The 22,784-nt window shown below is 43.3% G+C and overlaps 1 protein-coding gene across 4 annotated transcripts in view; it reads left to right on the top strand.

The window, feature by feature from the left end:
* Window positions 1-22,142, top strand: part of MICAL2 (microtubule associated monooxygenase, calponin and LIM domain containing 2) — an 812,711-nt gene extending 790,569 nt beyond the window's left edge. For all 4 annotated transcript variants that reach the window (XM_085648193.1, XM_085648195.1, XM_085648194.1 and 1 more), the window contains 3 exons: window positions 4,137-4,236; window positions 8,026-8,099; window positions 21,277-22,142. In XM_085648193.1, the coding sequence (XP_085504319.1) occupies window positions 4,137-4,236; window positions 8,026-8,099; window positions 21,277-21,479 (377 nt within the window). In that variant the 3' untranslated portion in view covers window positions 21,480-22,142. The remainder of the gene's footprint in view (window positions 1-4,136; window positions 4,237-8,025; window positions 8,100-21,276) is intronic.
* Window positions 22,143-22,784: the final 642 nt, after the last annotated feature.

Consider the following 22,784-nt stretch of genomic DNA (forward strand, 5'->3'; position numbering starts at 1 on the left):
AATCTGGCAAAAGGTCTTGCAAGACAGCTGCAAGCTGCATTGGAACTGACGCTGAGTGGCACAAAGCCTCACCGCACAGCTCATCGGAACTGACACAAAGCCTTGCTGCTTAGCTTCATCGGAATTGGTACCAGCCGACGCAAAGCCTCGCAATGCAAAGCCATGCAGACCACCCACCAAGTACATAAGGTACAATCCTCAGCAGGCCAAACTTGTTCCTGTGCCCGGCCTGCACTCCATCGTGGTCGGCCTGAACTTGTGACTTTGTCCCTTTCTGCTGGAACCCGATACCCTCAGTTGGCACTTTGCACCTTTTGGCGCTACTTCTGCCTGAATCTTTAAAATTGCATATCTCCCGCTCTGATGTTTATATTTTTGTCATTTGGTCTCAAATACAGTATTAAAATGTACTCTATTTCTCTAAATTGATGTGGGATTTTTCTTGTATTGTGTTTTCACTTTTTTGTGTGCTGCATAAATACTTTGCACATTGCCTCTAAGATAAGCCTTGACTGCTTTTGTGCCAAGCTACTGAAGGGTTTAAGCACCGTCTAATTCAGTTCTTTTTGTGATTCACCCTCACAAGGATTGTGGCTGCTGCTTGAGAGGGGCTCACACACCCCTTAACCCACAACCCGATTTCTCACATGAATCAAATATAACTTACAGTGAATTTATTTGGCTTTTTAATGATATATTCTGTCCAGGCCTTTGCAAACCTGTGTCAAGTATCCCAGCTGGTCATTAGTCTGCAATTGTGTTGGGAACGGAGCATGCTTTTTAGCCATTTGGTGGTTATTAGCCATTGGTCAGTCATGCTGAAAACGGGAAATGGCCACTACAACGCGTCCGTTTCCACGCATGCATTACAATGCATGCGTGGTTACCACGAATAGCCTTTACCACTCATACCTTTACTACGAAATACGTAGTAAAGGCATGTGTGGTAAAGGCTATTATTAAAAAAGGGGGCTTGGGGTGTCTCCCCCCCCCCCAAAAAAAACATGTAAAAAAGAAGGGGGCTTGGGGGGGTCTCCCCCCCAAAAAACTCACCTGTTTCTGTTGCAATGTGGAGGCAATCGGCATCATTAGAGGAAACGTAAAGACACTTCCGCTTCCTCTTTATGACGTGCAACGTCACAACGGAAGAGCTTGAAGAGGAGAGGTCGAGGAAAGGTAAGGGGGATTTTCGTTTTTAAAAATAAAAATGTAAGGGATGAGGGGGTTGTGAACGACTTGTACGAGGAGGGAGCGTTGGTCCCTTATCAAACTCTGCAGGAGCGGTTTGCTCTTCCGCGGGGAGACTATCTGATGCACGCGGCGGTGACTGGAGCGATGCGGGAACACTGGGGAGAGGGGCTTCTAGAGCCTGCCACGTCGGCGGTTTGCCAATACACCATGATGTCTGCTGGCACTTATAAAGCGGTGGCCTGTCTGTATTCCAGAATGTTGCGTGAAACCTTGCAGCCGTTGGCGGCGTTGAAGGCGCAATGGGAGCTGGATATCCAAACGTAGATCCCTGACACCACGTGTGCGGGCATAGTACGGAGGGCCAGGAAGAGCACGAGGAACGCACGCTTCCAGATGATACACTTTTATATTCTCCACAGGGCCTACCTAACGCCGGGTAAAATTGAGAAATATTTTGGGGTAGAGGATGCGGCGTGCCCTAGATGTGGCGCGGTGGGAGCAGAGTTAGGTCATATGTTATGGGACTGCCCTCACCTGCGCGAATACTGGAGGGACGTGGGCGAGACACTGGCTAAGGTAACGGACAGGGAACTGCAATTTAACAAAGGTGTCTGTGTCCTGCACTGGTTCCCTCACATGCCCAAGAACAAGACCACAAGCAAATTTATAGACATGGGCCTCCTCTTGGCAAAGAGAGAAGTGACGAGGCTCTGGAAGTCGACGGCGGGCCCTACACATAGGAGGTGGATTAAGGAGCTACAGAAATGGGCGGCCAGCGAAAGCACACTCAGAAACCAACTAGCGAGTCGTGGGTCAGATGATAGGGCGCTGGCGGCGGCCACAGAGTGGGAGGTGCTGGTGCAGGCCCTGCGCAGTAGCGAGATGGAGGTGGAAGGGGAGCCATCTGATACTGAGGACGATCCCCGGGCTGTCCTAACCACACATACACAGTAGATAGTCCTTTACTTCTGACACGTAACCAGGCACACATGCTAAGGCAGAGAACAGTCGTAGGCGGGGGCACTGGAGGGTGGAGAGGGAGGGGGCGAGGGGGTAGGGACAGGGGAGGGGGAGAGACTGGGTGGGGGAGACGGGGGGGAAAAATTTAAAAGCGGAATGTAGACATCCTATAATGATATCAATACAAGTACAGGGTGAAATGTGGTTAGGTATAGTGACCTACATGTTAACGCTGCCCGACCTCCGGGATGTGGGCTTACAAGCTGTGTACGGAAGCCTCATGGCCAGGAACGGAAACGGCACGGGCATGTGCGGTGCGGGGCCATTCTGTATGTAAGCTGCTTTTCTTCTGTTCTGCAATAAAAACGGTTTTACAAAAATAAAAAAAATGAAGGGGTTGTGAAGAGATGGGGTAAATTATTAGGGTTAAGGGGAGGGGTATTTGATAAAAGGGTTTGTGGGTGGGAATCGGGAGCAATTTATAGAATTGGGGCAGGGATCGGAGATAACCTTTACCAAAAAAATGCCATTAACATGCATAGATTTACAACGAAAATCGTTGTAAAACTATGCGTAGTAAAGGCATTTTCGTGGTAAAGGTTATGCTTAGTAATTGCATTTGCGTTGTAACGCATGTGTGGTAAAGGCATGCGTTGCAACGGAATGCGTTGTAACATCATACAACCGCTGAAAACAGATCATGGTTTTTAGCCACTCACTTTACTAGTTGCCCTCATTAGTCTCCAGATATAACTCCTATGCAGGGCATCCTCAGGATTCTTGCCCTTAAATCCTACTGAGCTTGCTGAGAACTGTGCCAGAATTCCCGTGGAGGATTGAATTGGAAAATGTAATTTTTGGGATCATCGTACAACTTCTCTTTCACCCACAGTGACCAATCTGCTAAACAAGATTTGTAAGAGCAAACATTGTTGGGCACATTTTGTTTTGAAAAGATTTGTGCAGATATCATTTGTGTCAATGTAAGTGTTTATGTCTGCAAGCAATGCCAGCCTGTACCAGTAGTTATAGAGTCTGGTGGCAGGTGCATGCCATGCGCACAGTACTTACTGGTACTGGAGAATAAGGTTGTGCTTTTCCTCGGAATGGGCCAGGATTGAATATCATAATAAGATTAATGAACCAGTGGCAGATGTTCATGAAAGGTGATGGTATAAAACCGTATTAGCCGATCAGATTTATGGGTTTAGATTTATATCTGGATTGTGAGCCAGGTCATAACCTCAGCTGTCTATGTATTGCTAAAGCATTCTTTTGTGAATATCTCAAAAATATCTGCATTGATTTATATCAATGGGGTTACAGTGACGGAACTGAGATGAGTGGTGAGGAAAAGAGAAGATAGCTTGGAAATGTAAATATTATGATGGGACCTATACATTTTAGGTTTAGATGGTGAACTAACAGTTCCAAAGAAAGCTTGAAACCTTAGTTACTGGTCACACATTTTAAAGAAATAAGGTGGCATCACCAACCCGGAGTAAGGTCTGTCTTTTAAAGAAGGGCAACACAGATGATAGGTATAAATAAATGCATATATATTGCATTTTAAAAGTATTCTAGAAAATTGAGGACCACGAAGAGAATAAGTGTGTTATTTAGGCTTTCTGTTCTTAGAACGCTAGAGACCAGCAGATACCATAATTATTGAAGCTTTTTTCAAATTATTTTCTATAAAGATTGTTTTACTGAACATCAAATTTTCACTTGATATTGTTCCAAGCATGCGGTGGAATCATTTCCTTGTGACCTCCACAAGCTGCTGATGTCGATGTGTTCCACAGGAAACAGGTGCAGGTGTTTGGCAAACAGCAGTGCCAATCAAGCATTCAGTAAAACACCTCACTTCCGTTTCCAGCTAGTGTGTATCGCAGGTCACTTTCTTAACCATTCAATGTCTATAAGAGTCGCGCGTGTTATGAATAAATCGCCCATTTTCTTGATACGTTTTATTTTTTAAACAGATTCAGGCGCACGGGATGAAGCCCAGCTCTTGCAGGAATGGTTCAAGCTTGTCATGGAGAAAAATAAATTGGATCGTTATGAGTCCGAGCTCTTGATCATGTAAGCCAAAACCCTTTTCACTATTAATGCGCCACACAAACTAGGGGTGCGTGAGCGGGAGACAGGAGCCAAATCACTGTTTATGTACATACAGATTTCATTACAGAACCTACGGAGGGGAATGATTGCCCAAGTCTTGCATACACGCCAAGCATTACTTTTGAAACGTATTAACTTTATTGAATCCTGCAGGCGAAAGTGTTTGGAGACACGAAATCACACAAAGCAGCAAATTGTGGTATATATTTTCAAGGCAATAGGGGAAGTAGTAGTTTTGAAAGATGATATCAAAGGTTTGCAAAAAACACAACCACAGGTTGGAATTGCGCATGGCAAGGTTTGTCTTTGGATAGTGAAAGTGACTTCCTGGTGCAATCCATTACAATGTTTACTAATCCACTAACTTCAAATATTCAAAACGGTGTCGCTATAAAATTTCACTTATACTTGATAAACCATCACAGACAAAAACATTGAATAATGATATGCAACCATTCTATACTGAGACAAGCCTAGCCTGAGGCTTGCAGAACATCAGCGTGGCAAAAATACAGCTGGGTTTACTGGACAGCCATGACTAAGCAAATATTCCTACTAAAATGCATTGTATATACATGCTCTGCAGAAACATTAGGCATGCATATTCTAAAAGTCTATCACTGAAATTAAATATGTGGTAGGTGATCAACTACTTCAATTGTAAATTGAATTACTGTTAATTGAAAAAGCTTTTTTGGCTCAACCACCATTTTACTACAACTAATATCAGCGCCTGTGCTGTTGCTTGCAAGGCATTTTGTTTATTTACAAAAGGCTTAGAGCGTGCCCATTGCTTACTATTGGTTGGCTCCATCTTCACTCTAATTTTCTTGCTTTTTAGTCAGTGTGTACCAGCTTCTCTTGCTTGCCCCTTCCTGTCCCATTGCTTGCCCTCTCCCGCGATATTGCTTGCCTTGTCCGTCCTCACCCCTTTTCTGTGTTGTTGCTTTCCCCTTATCCATCTTCTTGCTTGCCCCCTTCAACCCTCCCATTCCTCTCTGTGTTGTTGCTCCCCACCTCGTTCAGTCACGTTGTTTGCCCCCTCCCAACCAGCTATTTCCTATTGCTTAAGGCCTACATTTCATCAAATGCAACCTATGTTAAATGTCCACAGACTGTTAATGTGTTTAGCCATGTTGCACAGCAGCACAGCTGTCTACTAACGTTTGTAGACAGAGGTCTGCGCCAAAACAAAATGCTTTTTTTGAGGCTGGCATTAAAGAGGAGAAATATTTTAACGTCTAAAAGCATTTCTGATTTTTGAAACGTTTCAATATTTCCAGTATAAAACCTATAATAGATATCCTATATTAGATATCCCACAGATACCTTTTGCACTAAGGAGTGAGTGTGGCACTAGGAAGTCTGATTAAGCTCCAGCACTAGGACAGAGTGCCGTAACATAATGTCTTAGTAATAGATATGGCGCTGACCTGCTCTCTTATGCAGTACAGAAAACTATTGGTCCTGGACCTTTCCTTTTACAAAAACACTTTCTGGAAAAAGTTATCACTTAGAAATGACTAAGTGAAAGCTTACAGTCAGCACAAGGATAAGTAAATCCAAACAAAGAATTTTCTTTGATATGCAACAACCTGATTTTTTAAAACAAGACATATATTTATTGTTCACAAACTCATTTAGACAGATTGTAGACACTCTTCCATACCTATAACGTAATGAGAAGAAGGTTGCTCCAATGGAAAGTGCAAGAAAAAGGTGCTCAAGTGTGAGGTGAGTGAAGATAAGAAAAGGAAAAGAATCTAGGAGAATTCAACAAAAAAAAAATAACATCACTAAAATTATTCTGACTACTACTGATAACAAAAATCAGTCCGATTAGGCTTGTCCAATATAGATTAGTGTACAATTCATTAATTCAATTTGATTTACAAACACAAAAGAGAAATTTCATCTGTAACTGGGCAGTGATCCAGGCCTGTTGAGGGTAAGCATTGACGTTTCGACCTGACTTGGGAGCATAGAGTTTAATTGTAGCCTCAGCCGGTGAGTCTTCTACAGGACAAGGGAGAAGCAACCTATTCACGGTGTATGTAGATCTGGCTCCCGGGGTGGCCACCCGCATACGCGTTGCGGTTTGTTAGTTACCCAATTTCAAAACAGTGAAAGGAATTAATCCTCATGAATCCATAAGAGAAATAGGTGAAGAAATCACCATCCGCACTTGCGTTGCAGTGTAAAAAGAGAGTTTTGAGGCTCTTAATCTTCAAAATTTAGATACTGGTGTGCTATGTGAGGACTTCACTCCGGGCTGCTGTAAATTTAGTTGCCGATTGATTCGCTTCTTACAAAGGCTCATCATAGGATTAAGACCCACAAAGCCACTCACACACCCACAGATACACTCATGATCTCTCGCACACTCTCAGAGCCATACAGGCACTCATAACCCACTCCCACATCCAGAAAACTCTTCACACACCCACTCATGCACTCATACAGTGACTAACACACCCACTTACTGATCCATGCTGCCACTCACACACCTATTTACTGAGCCATACAGACACTCACACACCCGTTCACAGAACCATATAGCCAATCACACACCCACTCACAGACTCATACAGCAAGTCACAATACCTGTTACACATTCACAGAGCTACTCATGCACTCACTCACAGACCCATACAGCCACTCACACACCTACACCCTGACCCATACAGCTACTCACACACACATTCATAGATCCATAGTCACTCACACACCCACTCACACACCCATAGAGCCACTTACACACCCACTCACACACCTACAGAACAATTCACACACCCACTCACAGACCATACAGCCACTCACATACCTATACAGCCACTCACACGCTCACTCTGAAAGGTTACAGTTATGGAATAAAATGAGAAAGAAACATAGAAATTCAGTAAAAATTAAAAGGTTAAAGAGACGTAATAGTTAAGAAATAATAGTTTTTTAAAACATAGAAATGCACACAAAAAAGGTTACTGGTACGTTATAGTTAGGCTCAGATTTCACCTGTACAAAACCAGTGAATTTCAGCAGTTATAGTTACCTGAGCTAACTATAACTTATAGAACAATTGTACTCAGCACTCTCAAATTTCACATTTCTATTCATGAATAATATCCAAAACCAATGTGGCAGCTCACAGGAAAACCAGTTAAGAAAGTCAATTCTGCAAAACTCCTATTTATTTCTTATTGACAATGTTTCACTCAAAAATCAATAGGTGATTTGGTACAAAATAATCCAGAGACATATCATGTTTCACATCAGACAATACGGTTACAAACTAGCACGTAGAGGTCCCATTCTTAAACCCTCCTTGTTGGCATACAAAGATGGCAGCCGACACGTGTTTTGTAACTAATGTTACTTCTTTTGGTCCTTTGTCTTATTAATTAGGAAAGAGCTAATCTCCTTCAAAGGTTTGTCACATTCAGAGTAGACCTTCATTAATAATGGCCTTTTCTCTCTATTTACATAAGCAAATAAAAGCTATAAATAAAAAACGTGCTAATTTATGACATAAAGACTAATTGAATTTAAGCAATATGAAATATCAGCAATGCTGATGGAACATTTCTATACTTCAATAGCTAGCAATTTCAGTTTGATGTTTCAAGGAAGCATGCTTTACGTTTTAAATAGATTTTTTGGTATAAAGTTATTCAGCATGTCACCAGCATTGCACCTTTGAAATCCTAACACAGTTATCTAAGCAGCGTATTGAATGACCTTTATGCATTGCAGAGCCCAAGGACTAGAATTGGAGGATCATCAAAGCAGATTGGAGCAAAAATTAAGAGAGAAAATGGATGCTGATGGTAAGAAATTCCTGCAATATACTTTATAGAGAATGTATTTTCTTCTACTGCAATTATAGCTTTAAGTAAAATCAAGGTTAAGTAAACTGTGCAGTGTTGTGTGTGTATCTGTGTGTTGCATCATTCGATTTCTGTAGTAATCAAGATAGTTTTGGTTTCTTCTAGCGGCAAGGAGGGCAGGGGGTGTGTAATTTGGGGCTTGCACGTTCTACAACATAACACTCTTTCAGCATATTTTAGTCCTATTTAAAGTAGAGTCATTTTGTATCAGTGCTGATGGTGTATGATAGCATATGGGAAATAAACAATAGAAAATCTTCCTTTTCTGCATGGTTACTTCATCTTATCTGCGTCTTTCTGGTCACTATTGTTGCTGGGTTTAGAGCTCTGTACACTGTACTCCTGGGAACCAGGAGTAAAGTGTCTGTGCACTCCCTTTAAACATAGCTAATTTTATTCCTAATTGACACATTTAACGTGATTGTAAGTTCCTAGGACATGGTGTAGAAAGTGTGCCCAGTGCCTGGGGCTTTCATTCCACTTGGGGACTGGACTGCAGCAGCTATAGTGCCATCCACAGAGTGGGTCTACAAAACATGGCTTCAGGCCTAACAATGTATCCTGATAGCAGGAGCTGGGGCCCTGCTGCACAAATCTGTCAAAAACACCCTTTTACACAGATAGGAAACCTGATTTTAAATATTAAATAAATCACGCCTAAACACATCTTGCTGCCCACAAAGTAGGAAGCATAACTTTTAAGAGTGTTACATGCAACATTAGAAAAGGCATGTTTGCCGAGTGACGAGGAACAAACCAACACTGTCACTGGTCAGACTGTCACTGGCACATAGGATAAGTCAAAGTACAGATTAGATGCTTCAATCTTCAACTTTTGACCTTTACCAGCTACATATTCCATTCAAAGACTTATTTTGATATTTAATGAAAATCTAATCGAATGGTGAAGTTGATTTTGAATTCTATATATTGGAAATGTAACTTTTAGAAAATGACTTTTATCCTGTCTGAAGCTCCTGGAGGACAATTTGCATTAGCTATCTAACAATTGCCCAGCCTGCACCTGCCCTGAATGAAGTGGGAAAGAGGTGTAAAAACTGCCCCTAGAGGGGAAACAATGGATTGGAAGGGGTAAGGTATTTTTCTTCCTCTGGCAGGAAGATCACTTGTGGTGGGCCCAGGAACTTAAGAAACTTGAAAGAGGCCTGCCTTGTCACAATTCAAAGTCAGGCGACAACCGGAAAGGCCTCAGCCTGTGCCCCACTAGTAAAATGCCAAACGAACAAGTGATGGACAGAATGCGGAACAATGTCAAAACTCAATCCCAGTATAGAAATCTGGTTCTAAATCTATTGTTTTTGTGCTCACCATGCCATTTCAGTTAGGACCCAGCCATGTGCAAATCAGCCTTGACCCTTCTCCCCATTGGAACAGTTCAACCCGAACTGCCAGGCCAGATCCTGGATCAGAAACAAGTATCATAAGACCGGTTTTGAGGTATCAACTGTCATCAGCCAGGATAGTTTGCCCCAGTGGAACAGCAAGCACGGGACCCACGCCTGGGCATACCCGTCCCACTTAGGGCGATAAATGGAAAAAGAACAAGTGATGGATTGAATGCTGAACATTGCCAAACAGACACCCCCAATAAAGAGATCTAAGCATAAATCCATTGTTGTTTTGCTTCCCACTCCATTCCAGTTTGGACCCAGCCATATGCAAATCAGCCTTGACCCTGCTCCTCATGGGAACAGTCCAGCCCAAACTTCCAGGCAAGGTCTTCCCTGGACTGGAAACCAGTATCATGATACCGATTTTGGGTATCACCCCTCATCAGCCAGGAGAGCTTCACTCTGATTCAGGGAGTACCTGGATTGGCAGTTTGAGTTGGACTGCTTATATTGGAGCAGGGTCAAGACAGATTAGCATATAGCTGGGTCAAAACTGAGGTAGCATGGTGTGCAAAATAATGATGAATTGGGATGCAGCCCGAGTGATTACCAGTGGCTGAGATTAATTTAAGGGTTCCATCCCTCACTGTTTTGTACACTTTATTTGCCTCCCTAGTTGGACTGCACAAAACCCAGTGGGTGGAAAACTAACCTCCGAATTGGGTTTTCCCAGTTTGGATTTTGGGAGTAAGTTGCATTGTGAGGTTGTTTGCAGTAGGGCAAACAGGGACTGTTGTAAAGTGGGTAGGGTTGCCTTTCCGAACTTTTACCCCATTAGTTAGGGAAAAGCCAGAAGTCATCCCCACCCAGTAGCTGGTGCCAGTCATAAATGTGGCACCTGCGGTACCATCCTAGAAACACCTTCTGGACCGGTGGAGCTAAATCAGAAGACAACTGAACCTGCTGTCAGTGAACAGGGAAGAGCCCCTGAAGAACTGATCTCTCTTGTAGCTAGGACAAAGTGGACTCCAAGGGTCAGGTGGCTATCTACCATAGCTGGATGCAAGAAGCCTTTTCTCTGAAGTGTGAAGCTGCCCTGGGCAGGACTTTGTTGTTGGTGTCTGCTTGCCACCCTGAGAGCATCGAAGAGCCTTCCCCTAAGGTCCTTCCAAATGTACTCCTATGGTTGTTTGGGCTCTGGACGAAATTTTGGAACTCATGAACATTCCACCAGAGCTTCAAACCTTTAGCAGGATGTGCCGGTAAAAGTATCTAACCAGCAATTGCACAGTGTCAGATTGAGTTTCAGCATTGTCCTGCACAGAGACGTATGCACCTCTGGTAAAAAAAAAAATCAAAGTCCCATTCAATAAGAAAATACCCCAAACTTTGAGAAATAGCGGGCCATCCAGCCTTTGGTTCCATGGTGGCAACTACATTTTCAGCTGTGTCTGTCCCGGGGAGGACTTTCAGACTGTCACCAGGACTAATCCACTTGGCATATCTAACCAATGCCTCAAATTGTGCCAAGGTCCTGGTCTCCTGCTTCTATAGACTATCATTAGCACTTATGCTTTTTGGTGCTAGTTCTACTCAAAACTTTGAAAATTCACATCCCTGGTTCCTCATCGATTTATTCTTTTGCTGCCATTTTGTTATGTTCTGAATTTGGGTGGGCATTTTATTATGTGGTGTTTTTAATTTATTAATGCTTTAGTACTGCATGAATAATTTACACATCACCCCAAGTTAAGCCTGTCTGATCTGTGCCATAGCTACCAGGGATTGATCTCAGTTTAATTTAGTGACTTTGAGGGTTCACCGTGACAAGGAGTATTTTTATTCCTTGAGGTGATCAGTCACCTATCCCAAATAATAATCCATTATTGGAAATCAACTAACTGATATGTTCTTGATCAATGATGCCCTCTTCCATTACCAGCTCCTTGAAACTCTGCTTAAAGGTACCCGGACCAGGCACTGAGCTATTGCCGATTATAATGCAACGTGAATGCACTACTGAACTAGCCCTTATGCCCTCAACCCTGCATTGCTACGTGTACCACAATTTCATAGTTCTATCCACTATCTGAAAGATGATGGAATGAAGGTTGGTGGTTGCTGGTAACTGGACAACTCATAGGAAAATAGAGCATAACTGATTTAGGTGGGCATCTTTCAAAAGCTTGGTTTTAAGCCCTATTTCCTTCATAACACTTGGGAAGAGATGACAGATCTAACTGTGTAAGTAGGGCTATCACAAAGTGCACACTTGTCAGTTTAAATATATTTCAGGCAATTGCCAGCTATTATAAACCATCTTCTAGCACTTTTATTAATCCATTCAGTGCCGTTGAGAGAATAAACATTAGGTTGGCCATGCAGACTACATACATACCTTATAAAGTACTTTTTCTTTCTGAAAAACTTAACTACATGCCTGATCACTGGTGAGGTGTGTATTGCCACAAGTAAAGAATTCCCCCACTCTATTTGAAGTACTTTATTGGAGGCAATGCAATAGGAAAGTGTGGTATTAAAAGCTTTATTGAGGGACACATCCTCACCCCAATAGTCACAAGATGCCTAGAGGTGTAGCTAAAGTCCTCAGTTTCTCCCAGATGAAGCCTTAGAACATGGTGGTTACCTAGTTGATGTAAATATTCTTGCACTCTGAACGTCTGGAAGAAGGCAGTGAGGGATAGTAGAGGGTTGATATAGAAATTTTAATTCATTGATGCTCTGAATGATGGAATACTACTGTTGAAGGCCATGTATGATTCTAAAGCAGATGTAGTGTGGAGTTCATCAACTCTGCGAAACTGTATCATAGGTTATTAAGCATCCATCTTCTCATTCAACAGTTTCATCTCATAGGAAACCATGGGTTTGAATTGGGGGTGGGCGGAATTTGCGTAGTCGCGCTATGCAAAGCTCCGCGAAACGGTAAAAAATCTCGGCGAGCGTGCAGCGTTCTGCGAACACACGGAATTGCTTGTTCCGCCCATTCGCGATGCTTTATTCCTGTTCGTGAACGCTGTTCGTATGCTCGGGGGGAAATATCTCACGAACACGCATTTTGAAAATGCGAACAAGCAACAAATTCCGCGAAGTCGCGGAATTTTTGGGCAATTCTGCGTTCTACGCAGAATGCGAAACTACCCAAATTCCGTGAGCGGAACAGAATTTACCGCCCAGGCCTAGTTTGAATGACATTCCTTGCAGATACATAAAGGACAAAATATCAAACTCCATTATGAAAGTAGTGGCCTCTAAGTTGAAAGTAGATGTTGCTGTATAGCTTATCGATATCACAAGATAACATGCAGAAAATCATTGAGATATTGCGTCATGTCTCACATGCGCAGTAATGGATGAGAAAAACCAGCCGGGATCAAAGATAACAAAGAGTACCATCAAACGAGTACTCATAATTATCTCCCAAGAGAGGACATTGGCTCACTGCTAGACACATACAATTTAGCCAACTCACTCCATCCATGCCTGAACACCCACACCATCCTGATCACAGAGGGCAGGAGTAAGTGAACATCCCACCAATTGGATAGAAGTCTTAATTCTAACAATTTACTTTAAGTTTTGATTGGTCCCTCACAAACAACTTCATTGATACGAAATACTCTACATTGCATACTACATAACTGCAGATAGGAAGCAAAACACTACGCAGAGATTGCCGAAGCTAATGAAATCTACAATATCAACATCGTATTCCTCACAGAGGCTTGACTAAATGAATCCTCTGCACCTCTGATTGAATTACAGTTCATCCAACTTTATAATCAAATTTGTACACTGAGAAGGCTGTTAAAGAGGATGGGGTCACAGCTACCCACAGAAATCCTAATCAGCTCAATGTTCAGAGTCAGCAACTATGTTCAAATGCCTGGGAGTGTAATTCCATGATGAAGAATCCAATCCTTCAAAATCCACATTATCTACCACCCCCTGGGAGATGACCAAGATTTCATTGAGTAATTATTGTAGCTCATCAATAGACAATCCCCTAAGAACACAACTCTGTATAAGCGAGACTCATATGGAAAGATCCACTTGTGATCTTTTGATTGTAGAGGAAGTGGTCATCTCAGTTACTACTTATTGGATGACTGCCTGATTTTTTTCTCCCTGACCTCAGAAAAAAACACAACATGAAGCCACGTTTACAGACCAAAACTGTGCATGAGAGACACAAGACAAATCAAAACCTAGGATTTCATCTCCAAAATCAACCTACAACTTTAAAACCCAGATGTAGAGGAAACAGCAGCACACGTGACCAATTACAACAATGGAGCCATATCCAGTACAATGAAAGAAATGGCATGTGAGGCAAAAAATCTAAATCTTCTTCCAAGGGTATGAAAAGGAACTAAGGTGGTGACCAAATCCTTCAACCATGAATTGGACTATACTTTTAACTGAAATAAAGTACAAAAATAACATCTACTAAAGAAAAGCCTGTTACTTCAGATCTCAATTAAACCAAGCAAAAAACTTGTGAGAGAACTATTTGACATTATCAAACAGCACACCTGCCCAACAACGAAAAAAAGATCAACACCTCAAAGGAAAGTTGTGAAGAGATATTGGAATTCTTTACAGACAAGACTAAAAAGATCAAGCTATCAATTCCAATTGATTTAATAGATAGACCTACCTTCTTCCTAGCCCCATAGAGCAATGCAATCTGGAGTGAGTTCAAGGAGGTCAACGAAAGTGAGCTTATCAAGATAATAGCTAATATTAGGCAAGCCTTTCATTTCGCAGATCTGATCCCTCGTACATTTATAAAAAACTGGATGTTGTTGATTGCTTCATTGCTGGCATAAGTTGAAGTTCTGGACTGTGCTGCCTAAAAACAGGACAGGTCACCCTATTCATGAGAAAATCTGACGTCAACCTATAAGACCTGAATAACTTCCAACCAGTCACTAATCTCCCATCACTAATGACAACTCTTGAAAGCGGTCAACAAACAATAGACCTAAGACCACAACCTACTAGACAATTTTAAGTCAAGTTTCATAACAGAAACTGTAATATTGCAGATCTTGGCCTATGCTTTCCAACTCCTAAGCAAAGAGATTCCTGCCTACTCATACTCCTTGACTTATAGCAGCGTTTAATATGGTCAATCATAACATCCTACTCAACACTCTAAAGAATAAAATGGAAATTAATGGTACAGTCCTAGGTTTGTTCTTCTCATACCTTGACAAACTGATCATAACAAATTAAACTGACCAGCTCTCTGTCAAAACTATCTCCCACTCCACGAAGGCACACATAGGATCTATACTATCCCCAACTCTGTTCAACCTGTAAATGGAAGTTCTGCCAACAATCCTAAAACAGTCAAACCTCTCCTACCATTTATATGCTGACAATACACAGACATATCTAAATGTTTCTCAACTAGAAGATATACTCCTTCTATATCAACTTATAATGGACCTTTAACTTGGTTGTCCTTCAACGACCAGAAGATTAATCCATTCAACATAACATAACATGTGTATTTGTAAAGAGTGTGTTTACCAGGGGCGTACCAAAGGCCCCCGCAGCCCCCGCGGTGCAGGGGGGCCCCTAAGCTCCAGGGGGCCCCTTCAGCCCAGTATCCTGTCAGCAGAGCTCCTGAGTGTGGTCGGAGGGGGCCCCCTTCATATACTGTGCAGGAGGGCCCCCTTAACTTTCGTTACGCCACTCGTGTTTACCCAAGGGTACCTAGTGCTGCATAACAAATGTTTATTGTTAACCAACTCAATGGTACTCATTTTACTGACTTCAGAAAGATGAAAGGACACTCTGGGCTTTGAACCTGTGACCATGAGGTCGAACACAGGCCCCTACAGTGGATGCATTAGTCCACTAAGCCACCAGAACCAACAAGGTGGAATTCTTCCTAATCTACCCCTTAATAGCTCACCCCTGGTGCAAAACCTTGCTAGACTTTTTTTTATGTTCTGAAGTGGAATCCAAAATGATTGATTGCACTACATTTCTCGGAATCACCCTCAACACAAATGTGAACATTCAATCACCTCAAGCATCTCTACAAAGAGTCCTAATTACAATCTCAGGTTTAAAAAAATCGAACATTTCATTTCAGAATTGTATTCTTTCACTGTAGTACAACCCTCAGTTATCTCCACAATCAATCCCCAAGGCATAGCTAGCTCCAATGAAGGAAACCCTCGATATAGCAGTCAGGCAAATCTCAGGAATCAGACGCTTCAATTACATTACTCCAGTACTACTCACTCTCACCTGGCTCCCGATAGAAGCTAGAAGGATATTCAATGTGGCCTTCATCACTCAGAAATCTCTACATTGAGGTGAGTCAATATGTCTGCCACAAAAACGCACTTGGGTACACTAACTGGGGGCAGTCGCTCCCTTCATATTCCTACATCTGGAACTGCCCAAGTTTAAGGAAGAAAGAACCATTTATTTATCTGGAGGTACACCTAGAGTTTGAAACTGATCCCTTCAGGGATGCAAACGGAAACATTATTTAAAAATTCAATAAGAAATTATAGCTCCTATTGAAAATGAAATACCAATTAAATGAACCATTTTATGCCTTGCTGTTCTGTGAATAGAATTATATATTTGTGTTCTCCAGTTGTTGCAAATTAACTGAATAACTTCTCTTGTGTCTGCTCTGGTATTACATTCAGAGCAATATTGTAAACTACTCTGACACCCTTGGGTCAAGTTTGTATTATATAACAGCAAATAAATATAGATGGAGATTGTTTTCATGGCAGACCCTACCCAACTACCTTTACATTGGTCATTACTGCTGGTTAACCCAGCAATCTCCTATTCTAAAGTTAGGAACTAATTTGCAACTTTTGACCCAGCACTTTTATTTATATCTTAAGTGAGTTCCTTGACAAAGAGTTGACAATTCATACTACACATGTTCAGACGCGGCAATGAGGCCTTATCAGTTTTATGGCGCAGTCTTGCCTATACTATAATAGCATCTCATATGTAGGCTTCTTTAAAACAATGACGCTTCCTGAAAAATACCAGTGAGCATAACTAATTGTGGGCAAGAAGGGAATAGAGTACATTGATTGCGCACTCTGATTTCTACAGTGATGGCAGTGGCACAAAATGCACCTTTGAAAATGCTTTATTTGACCCACAAATCCTAATGAGCCCTGGATCCTATTCTAAATAACTAAACAAATTAGTCAATCATTCTGTTGTTGATCTGTAAACTGAGATCGTTAATGGACACCATTACTTGCCAATTTATGTCAGCTTCCACATGGTGGAGCGGTTTGTTTTAGAGATGAGCATAACAGTTGTTTATTAATTACATTACATGAAAAACAACTAATAGCTGTCACCAAGCCATTCTTATTGCTTTGCAGTTGTTAAACATTCTGCATTGTCACTCTTATCGCAGTGTGATGGTTAGTAGTTGTGTAGGTACTATAATTGGCAGTGGTAATTGGTGATGTAAGCTGCGGTCGGTGGCCTCCTCACGAGAGCCCTGGGACTTAATTTGTTTTCAAACTAAGCACTGCAAATATTCCAATACAAGAAGCACTTATTGTGTGGACTTCTAGTGGACTGCTTCCTTCACTGCCCAAATCTGGTAACTGCTGCTGCCGCCCCAGTTGCTGCTGCGGACCCTCTGGTTAGGATTTCAAGGCCCTTCTCTACCCACAGGCTGCCTCCTGAGCGTCATCCCTATTGGTCTAGCAATAGAGTGTCACTGCTCTGCTGCTGGACTGCCCTCCTGTCTGTCTTTTTTTCCTGCTTTTCTCTGCTTCTTTTGCCTTTCTTCTGCATCTGCCTTTTTTGCTTTTTGCCTCTTTTCCTGCTTTTGCTTGTTTTCACTCTTTTTTACTCATTTCGACACCTTTCCCACTTTGATCCCCGCGGCCCCGTCCCCTCCAGTGACCCATCCTGCATTTCCCGCCTCCCAGCTGTTCAGCACCCTGCGCACTACTTATCGGCAGCTGCACCACTGGCGCACCAAAGGCAAGCCCATCAGAGTGTGTCTGTGCCTGGACCATGCCCACCGCTCCATCCCCTGATTCTCGGACCCTCCACTGATGCAACACCAGCACCCTCCTCATCCTCAACACAGGATGGCACACCGCCTGCCACCTCATCGGACACCCAAGGACCCTTCTCCTGCCAGAACTTCAGCCACACTCTCACCCGACCCCAACACGGCAGATCCTCTCGCCACTCAGCCAACCAACAACGTACCCAACCGGCTCAACTATATCCTCTTTAACATCCGCTCCCACAAAAATCACGCCACAGAAATCTGGGACTTCCTCGATGCCGCCTCTCCCGACATCGCCTTCTTCACGGAAACCTGGACCAACCCTAACTCAGGTCCGGATATTGCCACCGCCATCCCGATGGCTACAAATCACCCTCAAGGACCATGCTGACTGCCAGGAGGAGGCATCACCATCGTCCACAAGAACACCCTCCACCCGACCACTTACTCGAGCGAGCCAACAACAACCATGGAACACCTCCACTTCTTGACCCCGTCTAGTCCACCTGTGGAAACATCACCTACAGCCACACCACAGCTATCCTCTGGACTGACCACCACTGCATGCTCACACTGTTTACCACTGTCCTCACCGCCCCCGTTGTGACAGGAAAAAGGCCACCAAAGAACATCTCATCGCCTTCCTCAGAACTACCACACTGCTGATATCAACAGACGCCAACACCTGAGCACGCAACCTTCACCGATGTATCTCCAACTACGCCGATTCTCTGGCACCCTTCAAAAAGGCACCAGGCAAGCAACACTCCAAGAAAGCCAGCTGGTTCACTCCCGTCCTCCACTAGTCCAGACGCACCTGCAGACGACTCGAGAAGAGATGGAGGAACAACAAAACCCTGGAAATCCACATAACCTTTAAAACCACCTTCAACACACACCACACCAGGCCCAACAGCGAGACCACAGATGTCCTTGAGACTCTAACGGGTATGTAGTGCGCTTTATAAGTGTATTGATTGATTGATTGTCCCACCCTCCCAAGACTTCTGCAACAAACTCAGCACCTTTTTCCACATCAAGATCAGGCAAATCTACGACAGCTTCAACACCCAAGACCTTGCCCGTCACCACTGCAAGCAACTCGGCCGCACCCCAACAGATCCTGCTCAACTACACTCCGCTCACCACAGACGACACACTAAAGACCAAGAAGAGCATCCACTCGGAAACCTCATCAGACCCTTGCCCATATCACATCTTCCATAGAGCAGCCACCTCCATCGCCTCAGAGCTTCCCCGCACCATCAACTGCTCCATCAAAACCTCCTCCTTCCTTGATGACTGGAAACATGCTGAGATCAACCCCTGTTGAAGAAGCCATCCTACAACTTGACAGACTTCAAGAACTTCAAACCCATCTCCCTCCTCCCATTCCCAGCCAGGGTCATCGAGAAGGCCATCAACGCCCAACCCTCCAAGTTCATGGATGAGAACCATGTCCTGGACATCTCTCAATCAGGCTTCCAAAGTAACCACAGCACCAAGACCGCACTCTTCACCGCAACCAACGACATCCACTCCCTCCTCGACCAGGGCAAAACCGCAGCCCTCATCCTATTGGACCTCTCTGCCACCTTTGATACCGTCTCCCACCGCACCTTAATCATGAGACTCCACGACGCCAGCTTTCACGACAAGGCCCTGGACTGTCCACTGCTTCCTTACCGGCTGAACACAGTGAGTCAGACTACCTACATTCCTCTTAGAACCTACAGAAATCAGCTGTGGAGTGCCTCAGGGCTCCACCCTGAGCCACACCCTCTTCAATAGCTACATGGCCACCCTTGCGGCCATCATCAGAAACAACAGATTCAATATCATCTCCGATGCCAATGACATCCAGCTGATCCTCTACCTCACCAATGAACCCACAGCCGCCAGAATCAACTTTCACAGGGGGATGAAGGCCATCACCACCTGGATGAAAGATAGCTGCCTCAAGCTCAACTCAGACAACACCGAAGTACTCATCCTGGGACCCTCACCCTGGAACGACTACTGATTTCCCTCCGCTATGAGAACCTCTTCCACCCCCACAGACCATGCACGTAACCTCAGCATCATAATGGACTCCACGCTCACAATGAACCACCAGATCAATGCCATATCCTCATCCTGCTTCCACATTTTCCACCTGCTTTGAAAGACATTCAGATCGATCCCCACAGAATCTGGAAAGACGGTCACCCACAGACTCATCACCAGCATACTCTACTATGGCAACGCACACTATGCTGGCTTTACCCAGAAACAGCTCAGGAAACTATAGAATGTTGAAAGCACTACAGCCAGACTGGTCCTCAACATTCCCTGCCGCAGCCACATCACACAACACCTCAAACTCCACTGGCTCCCAGTCAACAAGAGAATCACCTTCAAGCTACTCACACATGCCTACAAAGCTCTCCACGGCACAGGACCAGCATATCTGAACCACCGCCTCTCATTCTACATACCCACCAGACACCTTTACTCTGCCCAACGTGCCCTTCTCCTACCTCGCCGCCAAGACCTGGAACACCCTAACCCTCCCCCTCAGGAAATCCCCGTCGCTGACCCTATTCAGGGAGGATCTCAAGACCTAGCTCTTCGACTGAACCTCCATGCCCAGACGGATCAGCAGTCCACCCCCCTAAGTGCCTTGAGACCCTAACAGGGGAGTAGCCACACTATACAAAACTCCTGATTGATTGACTTATTTGCCCCTACAAAACCTCCAGTCGGAATTAGTATTGCTTTTATTAGTTATGGAGCGGGTTTTTGATCATGCAGTTTGTCAGGAACAGTATTGTTAATTCTACACTGGTGCCCTACACACGCTACGTACTCCCGAGTGCTACCCTTTAAAAAGAAGCCCTGGATCTATCCTCTCTGGTATACCATGTGGCTTGTTACGTGAGTGCTACAGTTAGTTGAGTCCTGATGATGACCTTTTTACTTAAAGACAAGCCTGCAATGGCATTGACACTGCTATAAACGGGCTTCTTTCTGGAAACATATTAAATATGATACCCAACTCATCAATGTTGTGTTCTTTGGCCATGTGTCTTCATGTTTACACACATTTTGAGTCAGTTTTATTGTTCTTTGGTTTGTGTGAGCAAGGGGACACCAATCCCTTATTTATCATTCTATTTGTAAGTGTCAAATTATTTCTATAACTGGTGAAATCTTATTAAAATTCTTGATTGGCTGTGACTATAAACTGGCAATGTTGTGTAATTTGCTTTGCTCTTCAAATACTAATGTTTTTCTAAACGAGCTCCGAGTGAACCGCTGTTCTCTAATAATTTAATATACCCTTGCTCCTGTTGGGTATATTGGGTAGCTCTTGAATCATTTACATATCAGGCTCCCTCAGCAGGCAGCCGGCACACTCCTCATGCAGAGCAAGGCCCCCTTCTTGCCCCTATACTTTTCAACTTTAGCTTGGTGAATCTCAAAACTGGTGACTACAAAAATGGTGAGTTGAAAAGTCTACTGTAGGACCCTAGTGCAAAGAAACAATTTGTAAAGAAGTGTAGGCGCAATAATTTTTATCCTATTTCACAGATAAAGAGAATATAGTAATGTCTTTAATTCTGTGTGCCAAGAAGAGTCCCATAAAGCAACAGATGTATGGCAAATATCATGCAGAAATAAAGCATATGTTGACCAGGTGTTTTCTTTCTCAATCTTTCAGAAACTCAAAGAGATGAAAAAGACCAGCAGGAAGAAGAAGAGACTCTGTGCGAGATGATGCGCGTCATCGAAAAAAGGGACAAACTGGTGTCATTCCTTGAACAGCAAAGGCTGAGGGAAAAGGCTGAAGACAGGAGCATTGAGGACTTCATGTCATCCAGGGGTTATCACCTCAAAGTGGATTTAAAGAATGATGCATCGTAAACAGGCAAGGCTTGGACTCTCGTGGGAAGCAGCGTCATAATACGTGGACACTGAAAATCAGACAGAGAAGACAGACTAAATGTATTTAATAGAAATACATTTCAATGAATTTTCCAGCCTGTTGGCAACAACGTATTGCGGGATCAATAACGTGGCTTTGCAAGGTGGAGGACTCAGTCACGCTGGATGTTGTTGTTATTCGAAGAATCTTAGGCACTGAGTACATTTGAAGCAAGACATTGTCCGTTATCTGGAGAAATCTGTCTCCAAAGCAAACTGCAAGACAGTGTAAATAAGCTATGCGCACGCATGCCTCAATACAATTTAGTTTAATTTACATTTGGAATGAAGGTGTAATATAAATATAGACTTATATATTTATAATGATGCAGAAATGTGTCATGCGGTGAATGCAATTATTAACGCTTGCCAAATGGTGGAAGCCTAGAGTGACCCTGGGCTGCCGTTTGGACTAATCATGCTGTTAGAATGAACGCAAGCAGAGGTTTTCACGGGGGAATAAATCCTGTATTCTGTTAAAGGGAGACAAACCAAACCTATCAGATAGGTTTATATGAAAATCTGCATCAAGCTGTAGTGTCGAGGATAAAATTACTCTACTGATGGGTTACTCTAGGTAGTTAAAAAAACAAACAAAAAAAAGATAAACCGCATTTACTATTTAAACGCCGCTGCACATGATTTGAAACGCTGCTATTAAACAGATATGAATGTATAAAAACAGAAAAGGGTTATGCTGCTTTTAGCGAAAGATATTTATATTAGACACCCAGGGAATGTTAATACTTTTATACTGAAAAAACAAACTGCCTCGTGCTCAACAGATAGTTGCACCAACTTCCTAGTTGCATTGAAACAAACACACACACTCCAGTGAATCGGCTTGTGCTGTCCCCCATGGACGGCAACGCATTCTCACTCAAACGCACTGGTCATTTTAAGCATACAGCTGTGAAAGGGTTTTAAGGTTTTTAAATGTACTCGGTGTATCTCGTCTGTAAACTGTTTCAAAGATATTATAAAGGAACAGTACCAAGCTTTAGGTGTTCACCTTTTCCATTTACCTCATATTTTGAGTAGGTAGAAGCAACTTTATTGCTGAACGATACATTACCTCTACGTCCCACGTCCTCGACCCAGTCATAACTAATGAGGTATTCCACATGACAGGAAACAAAACAGGAAATGCTTTTAGGCTCCACCCGCCCTCCCGTCAGGGGCTATAAGCACATAGCCAACCAAAAGCACATCCTGTTTTGTTTCCTGTCAGTGGACCTGACAGGG

Source organism: Triturus cristatus, chromosome 3_2 (assembly GCF_964204655.1).
Source record: "Triturus cristatus chromosome 3_2, aTriCri1.1, whole genome shotgun sequence".
Classification (NCBI taxonomy): domain Eukaryota; kingdom Metazoa; phylum Chordata; class Amphibia; order Caudata; family Salamandridae; genus Triturus; species Triturus cristatus.